The sequence below is a fragment of the Pongo pygmaeus genome, chromosome 5 (assembly GCF_028885625.2).
Source record: "Pongo pygmaeus isolate AG05252 chromosome 5, NHGRI_mPonPyg2-v2.0_pri, whole genome shotgun sequence".
In the NCBI taxonomy this organism is placed as follows: domain Eukaryota; kingdom Metazoa; phylum Chordata; class Mammalia; order Primates; family Hominidae; genus Pongo; species Pongo pygmaeus.
In genome coordinates, this window is record NC_072378.2 from 142,818,272 (window position 1) to 142,830,481 (window position 12,210).

The following is a 12,210-nucleotide window of genomic DNA, read 5'->3' on the forward strand; positions in this document are numbered from 1 at the left end:
CATTGAATACACAAATATCCCTGTTCTCTTGGAGCTTATTATCTGCTAGTAAGAGACAATCAAGCAAAGGAATAAATGAATAAATGAGGAATACAAGAATGTCAGATACTGAGGAATGCTGTGAAAAAAAGATATGTGAAAGGGAGTGACTAAAGGTTAAAATTAAAAAAAAATAACGGTTGCTGAGGGCCTCTCTGAGGAGTTAACAGTTGGTCTGAGACCAGAATGACAGGTAGGAACGTGTTATGGAAAGATCTGGGAGAAGAGCGTTCAGCATGGTATTGGGCTGGAATGAGCTGGACACATTGAGAATTAAAGGGATGTGTGTGTGTTTGAGGGTCATGATTGCAAGGACTTCTGTTCAGAACATCTGGGATGTGAGATGCTGCCAAGGGGAGATACAGCCCAATGAAGATGTCCTATGAGCAATATGTGTTGGAGTCCTGGTGGGGGGTAGGGGAAAGAAAGGGGAAGAACCAAGTATAAAAATCAGTGTGTGGTGCTTATATTTTAGAAGTGTTAGTACCCAAAGTGGCAATGTAACCATAGAAGAGATGGAAACCCGGGACCAAGTCATGGACATGTAAACCTTTTTAGAGTAAAGCAAAAGAATCTACTAAAGAGACCAAGAAGGAATCCCCAGCAAATTAGGAAGAAAACTGGGAGAAAATGACCTTGAGAATGAAGGGCTGTTTGATTGTGTTGAGTGCTGCCGAGAGGTCTAGTAAAGTGGTCATGGGAAACTTAGCAATATTGGAGTTGCCATCATTCTTACAAGAGTGGTCATAGTAGGGTCATGGATGTGGATAGCAATCTGTTTGGACTGGGTGGAGAAGATAAGGTGTCAGAAAAAGTGGAGGCAGCAAAAGTTAACCGTTTCAAGAAGTTTTATTGGGAAAAGGAATAAAGAGATTGAAGCTGGAAGAAAATTGGAGGTTAAGGGAGGAATTTATTGTTTGTTCTTAAAAAAAGTGTTTTAACAGTATGCTTGTAAGTTAATGGCCATAACGAAGTATAGAGGAATCAAGAGAAAGATTGATGACGCCTCAAGGAGAGGGTTAAAATGCAGAGGCAAATGCCCTGAAAAGTTAAAAGGGATTGGCTTCTAAGATACAAATGACACAGATTTTGATAAGCACAAGGAGTGACTATAAATATGAAGACTATTTCTCATTATGGAAATATTTCTGTGTTAAAATCTTGAAAAGCTAAAGTAGGCCAGGTGGAGCCACATGATTTTGCTGATTTGGTGCCATGTTTCACCTGCAAAAAGACCACTTTTCTATGGCCCAAGCTAATATACTATGAATATAACTATAATATACATATGTAAAATAGCTCAGAATACACAGATTGAAACAGATGATGAGCTTATGTGTGTTTTCCATTTTCTCTTTTGTTAAAATATGTATGGAAAGTTTTAACGTAATTTTAGGACAAATATGTGGGAAATACTAAATACTTCTAGAATTGAATGTTGCTTATTTCAGCTTGGCTTTTAGGTTGTCATAATGAATGCTGAACAGAACAGGCAAAGACAGAATCAGATCCCTGTGGTTATTCTAGTTTTATCAGAGCCTTTGTGTTCTCTTCTAAAGGATTAAAGTGTCTGCTACATACTGCAAGATTCATTTCCTTAAGATCTTTCTTTCTTAGTGACTTTGATGTAAAAAATTTAAAATTAAAATGAATCCATGTATTTTATAAGATTTCTCTTTAAAGATGTGTCAGTTGGCTTAAATATTTATATTTTCTTTTGTCACAGGCTTATTTATATTCATCTTCCACTGTGCTATGAAGGAGAATGTTCAGAAACAGTGGCGGCGGCATCTCTGCTGTGGTAGATTTCGGTTAGCAGATAACTCAGGTAAAGAGTTGTTGATTAAATTTTACATCTACAAGTAGATGGGAAAGTTTGTCATTCAGTCTTTCATTGTCAGAGCAACCCAGTCCCAGTGGTAGCAAGCTATTGAAGTGGAGCATGTGAAGATGCCTAGTTGGAATCGTATAATATCAGGGCTGGAAGAGATCAGAGAACTTTGAGCCCAACCCTTCTATCCTGCAAAGGAGAAGCATGAATTCCATACAAGTTAAATGAGTTGCCCGAGGTTTGATGTCTAATTTAACAACCCATATACCCAGAGGTTCCACTATACCAGACTCACCTTTCCACATTTTCCAGATCCCCAATTACATTATTAAGCAAAGAGATTTTTCTCAGTATTAAAAAACAAAAAACAAAAAAAAAACTGAAAAAAACCTACTTTGTCTTTTTTCTTTTCTTTATCTTTCTTTGTTTTTCTTTTACCATCAGTGGTTACTTCTCATCCTTGGGATATTGAAAGTGAGATTTTAAATAGTACATATACAAGGTCAAAGTAAGAAATTATCAATATCCTCTTATTGTTTACATGTCAGTCTCTTCTCTGAGCCATTGCCGGCATATCAGAAAATCAGATGCTCCTGATAAATAATGCAGTGATGATTTTTTCAGAGCAGTTCATATTCCCTGTAGAGCAGATTGATAGGGTGATGTCATTTTTTTTTTTTCAGATTGGAGTAAGACAGCTACCAATATCATCAAGAAAAGTTCTGATAATCTAGGAAAATCTTTGTCTTCAAGCTCCATTGGTTCCAACTCAACCTATCTTACGTCCAAATCTAAATCCAGCTCTACCACCTATTTCAAAAGGAATAGCCACACAGGTGAGTCTAAAGATGTCCTCAAGTTTAGTTCTCATCACATTTTCATTGCAAAAATTGGCATATCATGAAGATTGATAAATCACAGTGCCTAAGAGGGTGCATCTTTTAGATTTATGAAAATAAAAATCCGTTTGAAGACGTTATCCAACATCTTTATGAATATTTTGTCCTTTTAAAAATTTTGTAACCCAAACTCTAGCTATATAACCATAATAATTCACTCTGTATATTATTGTAACTTCATTATTTGATTCAAAAACTTAGTTGTCTTTAACAATTATGGTATTTTGTTTAAAAAGTTATATATTTTTAAAATTAAAAATTGAATTACAGATTATTTCAGCATAGTATGATAATTACTGGACAAGTTGTCTTGGGAACAGGAAGAAACAATATCTAGGATGTACATTTTATTTAAGACTTAATTCCTTAACCATTGCAAATGTTATTGATGACTGCCCTTTAAATCACTGATTACATATGAAAGAACATAATATTTAGAAAGTGATACAGGGCTATAAGAAACACTGTCTTTCATAATATCCTGTTTTTTCACGATATTTACAATTGCTGCACATTCTGACACTGAACATGTATGTGAAAAATCCTGACGACACCATGGAAATAAAGAATATTTTAAGCCAGGTGCTGTGACACATGCCTGGAGTCCCAGCTTCTCTGGAGGCTGAGATGGCGGGATTGCTTGTGCCCTGGAGTTCAGGCTGCAGTGAGAAATGATTGAGCAACTGTACCACAGCCTGGGCAACATAGCAAGACACCATGTCAAAAAAATAGTAATATTTTGCAGCAGTTGATAGTGAATGATGTGAAAATGTGTAACCTTTTCATATTTTCAAAGGGAAATAATAGAATGCTACTTTTAAATTAAACCCCTGGCAGACAGCTGTCAACATTTAAAACAGAGCACTTTCCTAATTAAAGATAATTCTAAAAGGATAATGGAAATAACTTTTTAATTTTTAATTTGTTTAGCTATTAAACATGAGCAGAGGTGAATGGCACAAAGAAGATTAATACTTGGCTTTTTGCAAATAGGGAGTAAGGTGTGTGATGTGTCTGTAATTATTCATATTGTAAATACTTGAATTACAGATAACCCTGGCGTACATTTGAATCCTTATACATGTTTCCTGTTTGCACTGTCTTCTATGTCTTGCCACTGGAGTGGCCACTGCCTGGGATTCATGATAGTGCTATGGAAAAAGTTTTGAGTGTTTAGAGAGTTCTTTAATTCCAAAATTAATTAAAAATCCAAGAACTTGGAGCAACTTAGAACAGCAGTTCTTAAAGCTTCTTGAAGTCTAGGACATTTTGGGGGGAATTGAATGAAGGCTGTTGATTCTCTTCCAGAAAAAGAGGTACAGACTTTGAATCATCTTCATAATTTTGCATAAAATTAAAGAAGTCTGTGCACCTCTGCTTAAGAATACCTGTGTAAAGAAATTGATAACAGGTGTATAGCCTAAGATAGATTATTCTACTTATTTGGTGATTCCTTGGCACAAAATATTTTTGCTTATAATGAATTATTTTTTTCACTTTATTTAACCAAACTTAAAATTTGATACTCATTTTGCCTCCCCTTCTAAAATACAAATACTTAATGCCTTATCAGTTATTAATGAATAGGAATTAAACCAATTGAATTGCTTTCCTCTTAAACAGCTGAAAATAGCTGGCCTGAAGAAATGCCACTCTTAAAAGAGGAAAGAAGTTAACAAGGCAGTTAATTTGGAACATGAGGCATTTTGGAAATATTAAGGATAGAAAGGGCTATAGGATTCGGGGGAAAACAGACTAGAAGATAAAAGAGGAAATGCAAAGATGGAGGTCCAAAGGCAGACTTTACTATTTTAAAATATTGTGTGTTCTTCATTTTGTTTTATTTCATCTATTATTTTATTTTATTTATTTATTTATTTTGACACAGAATCTCGCTCTGTTTACCAGGCTGGAGTGCAAGGGCACACTCACGGTAGAGGCTTACTGCAGCCTCTACCTACTGGGTTCAAGCAATCCTCCTACCTCAGCCTCCCAAGTAGCTGGGGCTACAGGTGTGCACCACCACACTTGTCTAATTTTTGTATTTTTGTAGAGATGAGGTTTCATCATCTTGCCCAGGCTAGTCTCAAACTCCTGGGCTCAAGGAATTTTCCTGCCTCAGCCGCCCAGAGTCCTGGGATTACAGACGTGAGCCACCACACTTAGCCTTTTGTTTTGTTTTTTAAAGAATGTGTTAATGGTCTTGTTTCCCTTAACAAAAAACCCTTGGGGCTAAATGGGTTCTTGTCAACTAGGATGAGAATATAATTAGTTATATGGCATTACTTCAATGGTATAATAAATCCTGGTTTACAGTCAACTGACTTCACATAGGCTTTGGCTACCCAGGCAGTTCTCAGTGGGACAGTTAGCATCCTGGGGATCACTCAGGGTATGCAAAACATCACTGCATATCATCATGGATATCTAGTTGGTTCATTTCTTGGAATTGATCTAGATATTCATATGTTTATGGTATAGATAATGTCTCCTATGAGCATTCCTTCAACAAAAGTGGATCACTCAGGTAAACTTTTGTTACTTTTTCGAATGCATGAATTTTTTGCAAGGTAATAAGAGAATATGTGCATGGATTAAGCTAAGATTCTTGCTGCATCAGCAAAATGGCTTGTTCTTTTCAGCTAGCACAATGACATTCCTGCATTGAGGTGGAATTTCTGAAGTTTTGAATGATAGTGTGTGCTGTGCTGGCTCTTCTGTGCATGGGGTATCTGCAAGCAGCTCCTTCTAGGAAATGTACCATGGTCTGGAGTGAGTGGAGCACATGTTATGTAAAATAATGACAGAAAGCAGTACTTGAGAAAAGATTTGTTGTAGAAGGACATGAAATGCTTTATTTTTCCACTGCTCATATGGATTTCTGGATATGTCATGGTACATTCATAGAAGTCGTATAAGTGAAATTGTGAATTCCAAGCCTGCTTTGTGAGAATTGTTATCTGCTTGAAATTTCAGCATAGGTCAAATAATAGTTCATATCCCTAGCCCCTGGTTTTCAGACTTGCAACTATAATCAAAGTCTTTATTACCCATAATGTAATATCTAACCAGAAGACTGGGAATAGCATATATAAAAATACAGCCCTCATTCAGAATTTTGCTTTGTTAAACTGCAAAGACCCACTAAATTGGATCACATTGTTGAAATGAAGCTTTTCAAAATCTCTAAAAGTACATGCCACTGGAAGTTACAAAGGAAGCAGAGTGACTATATCCTTGAGGATATCAAGGATATCCTCACATATCCACATATCTGAGGATATGTGGTTTTCTAAAAACACCAAGCACTAATTATTCATTATTGATATTTAAGTCAATAGAAAAATGCCCACCAGAAAACCAATGGCTAGTGAATATATGAACTGAAAGGAAGCTCAGAATCAATCAGCTTGCTGAGAGCCTAATGGGGAGGGGCCTTTTGTCATGACTCCTTGAGCCTTTTCCTTGCCAACATTGGAAAATGCTTCAGTTGTTCCACCATGCTTCAGTTTGCTCGTTCTCTCCATGAACCATCTATTCTTCTCTCTGGCATCCTTTAGTGTGGGTTGAGTATCCCATTTCCCTTTTTAGCCCTCATTGTATTTAGTGTCAGCTTCAACACAAGATAATAGTTGAGCAATTTGAATAGTTTCCAAAGACAGCAGATATCATGATGATGATGGCTTTTACCAATTGTTGATGGATTTTAAATGTTTTGTCACATACTGAGTCCAGCATACTCAAAATGTAAAAAGCATTGGAGTGAAGATTCCAATTTTGGAGCCATGATTTCTAAAAGTTTTTCAGCATAGAGTTTTTGCCTCTTCCACAATGTATGGAGAAGGTACATAGGAAACTGAATACTTTATAAAAGTTCATATCTTCTTTATCAGTGTAAAATTTCTATAATTTGGTTAATTTGAGGGTAGAATTTTTCCCTAAAGTGTATTTGGAGAGGGAGGTACTTGCAAGATATTTGTAGGATACATGAAGACAACCATACGTGTTTATAGATAATAGAGCATAAGTGGGTTTCAGAGCACTATCTGAGCCAATTTTAGAAAGCTTTTGTGCATAGGGAAATAACATTTAAATATATGATACTGAAAATTTTAGAAAAAATTATTTAGCAGTCCTTTATTACTATCAGTTGCTATAATATTAGTGCTGTTAGCAATAACATCATTCAGAAACTACAAGATAATTAATATAAATAAATCATTTTCTATTAAAATATTTCTGGTAATAACTTTGATTGCTATAATTAAAAAAAATTCACAAGAAGTACCCTTTTTGCTATATTCCAATTGTTTATCCAACTAAAAACCTTGGGAAAATACGTTCAAAGTAGCTTTTCATATTTATTTTCATTTGCTTTTATTCTCCAAAATCCTTTAAATTTAATTTTATAAAATTTTTTATTATGAAAAATGTCAAACATATATAAAAAGTAGAGAGGATACTATTATAAATCCCCTTGTAACCATCAATTTATAGCTAGTTATACACCCCTACTCATTTTTTCCTTCCTATATTATTTGAAAACATATCTTAGATATAATTTCTTCCACAAATATTTCAGCACATTCTAATTCCTTATAATTTTGTACATCTTTCAAGCCATAGTGCATGTTTTTTTGAAGTGGTTTTCCAATAATTTTTTCATTGGCTCTGCTACATTCAAGAATATTTCTTATGGTAAGCCACAGTACAAATTACTAGAAGGCAAGCTGACACTCAGTGACTATCAGGAGTATACTTAGAAGAAGAAGAACATGGAAGTTTAGTGTTGCCTATTACCTAATCTAAGAAAGAATTGGAGCTTTATTTTCTTTTGTTCTTTAATGTGCAAAACGGAGTATACAGTATGGTGGACTGTAGGCATGCCACCAGCTCATCTTGAACCTAATTTCTTGTATCATTTCTTGCAGACAATGCTTCCATGGACAAGTCCTTGTCAAAACTGGCCCATGCTGATGGAGATCAAACATCAATCATCCCTGTCCATCAGGTCATTGATAAGGTCAAGGGTTATTGCAATGCTCATTCAGACAACTTCTATAAAAATATTATCATGTCAGACACCTTCAGCCACAGCACAAAGTTTTAATGTCTTTAAGAAAAAGAAATCAATCTGCAGAAATGTGAAGATTTGCAAGCAGTGAAAACTGCAGCTAGTGATGTAAATGTGCTATTACCTAGGTAACTGCATATATATAAGGAATGTATTTTGTTAAGAAGGCTTTTGTGAAATTCAGAATTTTTCTTTTTAATATATTTCTTCCATGGAAGAGTTGTCATCACTAAAACTTCAGTACTGAGAGCAACATGACTCAGTAGCCACAGAAGCTATGATTTTTAAAATATTTAATTGAATCAGAGTAATCATAATGCAGGGGAGACATTCAAATTAGAGACAAGGGAGAAGCAATGCTGAGGAAGACCCTAGATAGAGCTCATTTTACTCCACCTAATCGTTACATCTGGATATACCCATTTTCTGCATCTTCTTTCTCAACAATAAAAAATGTAACTATTTTGAATGCCCACAAATCCCATTCCAGTGTTACTTTCTGTGAATGCAGTACCATGTTCTCATTTTCAATGACATTTCAACCACAGGCAGAAAAGACTGTTTACTCCTTGACCCAAAGATTAAAAAGGATTTTTTTTATTATTTTAAATATTACACCGTCAGAACCATAACATGGTTAAGAAAATTTTCCCAAAATGTTGACATAGTTAAATGAGGCTACATAAATTTCTAACATTTTACTTATTCTATTCAAGGCATAGGGCCAAAGCATTAAGTATAATTTAATCCCATACATTCCAGTCAAGTTTAGTGTTGATGTTCCATCATTGTGGAACTCCCAGGAGTTGTTTAAGAATGAATCTCTTACACCTGTACTTTTGCCCCTCTGCTGTATATTAAGCCCATAGGCTTGTGGGAGGAAGGAGAATTTCCATTAGGCAAGCTGTATGCAGTGGAATTTTCCTTTTAGGAGACACACAATTGAGACTCTCTTGTTCTGTCCTTGCTTTGGAGACTGTAAGACATTTCCTAACACACAAATAAAAGCCTCGTATTTCCCCATTGAGAGTTTTGTTCCAAGGAATATGAAGTGAGACATATGGGTGAGTCATAATAATCAAAATAATTTATGAACAGCTGGGTCTGCAATAGCTAGTCTAAAAACTACTTGTGTGTCAGTCGTCTGGTTATAGTATATAAGAGCCTGAGGAGGTCTGGCAAGATAGATGGTGTATTATTTATGGATCAGGCTGCTGCATACAAACCTTGCATACTATTATGCAGCTTACTTAACTCTCAGACTATTCTGAGTAATGCTTGCTTGCTAATAAATGTATAGGAGACCACATTGTAATTGTTCTTAGATGATGGAGTCCATGTAGTTTCTTAGAAATCGGTCTCAGTGCATGCTGTGCTTTTTCACATTTGCTCTGGGTTATCTGGGAAGTATCAGGTTCTGGGAGGCAACAGCATTAAGTGATAAGAAAAGGAGACATTCTGGCAAAGCCAGTCTGCTTAAAGGCAAAGTCCAGAACCTGGAACCTAGAGGCTTTTCTCTCTGCACGAAAAACAGGTAGTTTGCAGTCTGAGACGTGGGAGAGCTTTTAGGCTACCCAGCAACCCAAGGGACCTCTCACCTTTTGCTGAGCTTCAATCAGGAAGCTATTTGCCTGGCTCCAGCAGATGATGAGATAATGAGGTAGTGGGTTTTTTATTACTGTTCCATTTTTACAACATCCTGCAACACCATCCTGGGAGACAAGAGCATTACCCAGCTTGGCTTTCACAGGGGAGGGTTGTATTCAGTAAAAAAGAATAGTAAATATAAGGTCACTGAGATTCTAAGTAAAATAGTAAATCTAAGGTCACTGAGCCAAATCCTTTTCAATAGGCATATATTAACAGGCTGCTTATTTTGGCAGAGATTACGTATGGAAGAAAATGAATCTTAGTCACTGAATATTCATATACATTTCCCCCAAAACCTTAGACATTCATAGTAGATTTTAATTAGTTAGCTTTCTAACTAGTCAGATTTCTGCCCAAAGTGCTTAGTCAATAGTAATTAAGATATAGCTTCAATTTCTACTCATATTCATATGGCTCCAGGAAAATATTTTTTTCATATTTGACAATGTCAGCTCCACTTTAGAAATTTTCAATAACCAGATGAGAAAAAAATTAAGAAATTGCTCAAGAGAAACATTTGTAAATGGATTTGAAAGATGGAGCCAAATTCTGTTGTCAGTTCTAAGCATGCAGTTCTCACCTCCATTTAGGCCCCCATCAGAACAGAGGGTCAGGAGTTTAGCTGGGGAGCCTAAATTTAGTTCAGCCTACCTTTGAGAATAGCATCAATTCAGACTCTCTTTTCGTTATGTTTTCTTTTCTTTTTCCCTCTTTTTAAACTACATTGTGTTAGAGTCGTAGTCTAGGATCCTGAGATATTTTCCATTCTTGTCACCATTCACTTGCATTGTAAAGATTTTCTTTGTCTATTGTTGGCATAGATTCTTTTGTACATATTTATTTATTTGTGTTTATACATGTCAATTGGTTTCCTATCTTAGCTTGATATTGCCTAGCTTTGTTGTTTTAATTAACTTTCTATTAGAGAGACTGTATATATTTTTTCTAAATACTTTGTGAAATCATTTTTGGTAGCAGTATCTTTGAATATGATGAATAAAAGTGACTGTGAGTGCAAATAGAATTAGCAGTAAGAAGCTACTCTAGCTAATTTGCCATTTTACTTAAATGGAAAATGTTTTTCAAATAAATACTTATGTTGTTCGTGTTCCAAGTTATTCAATTCCTTTATGAGTGAATGTCTTTACTTCTGACTCCTAAATAGGAAAAGATTATTTGACAGCTGGAAAATAACCTGCCACCAATTAAGCTAGTGACATAGGGCTACTTTGCCAAAACACTCAGAATGAGTATGTTCCACAGATCCAGTTCACTAAGGATTAATGCATTTTGAAGTTCTTAGAATTTGTTGGGATGACTGATGCAAAGCCAAGTTCTACAGCAGATTTAAAGTAATACAGGTTTCTTTTGGGGAATGTCTTCAGTATCCTCAAAAGGGAACTGATTCAGTAACCTGTAGAAGATAGGACCTGGGATATTTTTCTTACATTTATAGTTGCTGTTTTCATTGTGAGAGGCTTAGCAAATGATACATTTTAGCGAACTTCACTTACTTGATGAGAACAGAACCTCCCCACTTCCTTTTACTGTGGATATTTAGGATAACTTTTTTTCTGCAGTGAGCCAAAGCCCAATTTTGCTTACTGCCCTACTCAGCAAAGTGTATGCCCAGTGCAAAGTTGTGAGGTGGTTTGACGGTCACTGCTAAACCAGTCCTTCCAAGCCGATGTTCACAACTCCTGGCCAAGCCATGTTAAGAAAATAGACAAGCAGTTGCTTAAGGCTCATCTACAGTCATTTACGTGCAGGTTACTTCAGAAAGCTGGAGGGGTGGAATTGGGGAACAAATGAAAAACACGTATTTGATTTGCAGGCTGACCTGTGTTGGTAATATCTTTGAAATCTGGAGGAATTGGTCTTTATAAATTCAGTGTTTTGGAAGCACTTCTCTGTTTCCAGCTGAATAACATTCCATTTCTCTCATATAAAAACATTAAATAACTCTCTCCCTCCTCCCCACCAAAATCCTTCTCCCCTTTCTTCCGTTCTCTCTCCCTTTTTCCTTCCCTCCTTCCATCTTCATTTCAAGGAAGAATAATTAGTGTTAACAGTTCTTTTTTTTGCTTCCCTAGAGAGAAATAAGAATACACGTGAAATTTTCAAGTGTTTCATTTATATTCTATATAGCCTGTTCCACAAAAGGAAAAAAGTAAGAAAAAAGGATGTTTTGTTACCATAGGCAGCTCCAACCTAAATTGAGTAATCTGAACTATATAGGAAAAAAAAAAAAAAAGAAAAAACATGGGCAGACACAGTGGCTAACAACTGTAATCCCAGCACTTTGGCCAAGGCAGGCGGAGGTCAGGAGTTTGAGACCAGCTTGGGCAACATGGTGAAACCCCATCTCTACTAAAAATTCAAACACTAGCCAGGCATGTTGGTGCATGCCTGTAGTCCTAGCTACTCGGGAGGCTGAGACAGTCAAATTGTTTGAAACTGGGAGGCGGAGTTTGCAGTAAAAGCTAAGATCGGGCCACTGCACTCCAACCTGGGTGACAGAGCGAGACTCCATCTCAAAAAAAAAACACAAAAATTTATAAATATGTTTGGATGCCAGATGTTTATTTCCTATATCATGGAATTTTCAGCACAGTTCTATGACATGTTGTTAGTTCACTCTTCCATTTGGGGAAACAGATGATTAAAAACAGTAAGTAACCTGCCTGTGGCCACAGAGACGGTAAGAGCGGGACTCG

General features: G+C 36.0%; 1 protein-coding gene across 11 annotated transcripts in view; it reads left to right on the forward strand.

Moving 5' to 3' along the window:
* Positions 1-11,931, forward strand: part of ADGRG6 (adhesion G protein-coupled receptor G6) — a 142,194-nt gene extending 130,263 nt beyond the window's left edge. For 4 of the 11 annotated variants that reach the window (XM_063666662.1, XM_063666666.1, XM_063666664.1 and 1 more), the window contains 3 exons: positions 1,766-1,867; positions 2,554-2,706; positions 7,701-11,931. In XM_063666662.1, the coding sequence (XP_063522732.1) occupies positions 1,766-1,867; positions 2,554-2,706; positions 7,701-7,879 (434 nt within the window). In that variant the 3' untranslated portion in view covers positions 7,880-11,931. Of the gene's footprint in view, positions 1-1,765; positions 1,868-2,553; positions 2,707-5,250; positions 5,297-7,700 lie in introns of all 11 variants that reach the window. The other 7 variants (XM_054492668.2, XM_063666665.1, XM_054492669.2 and 4 more) reach the window with 4 other exon arrangements.
* Positions 11,932-12,210: the final 279 nt, after the last annotated feature.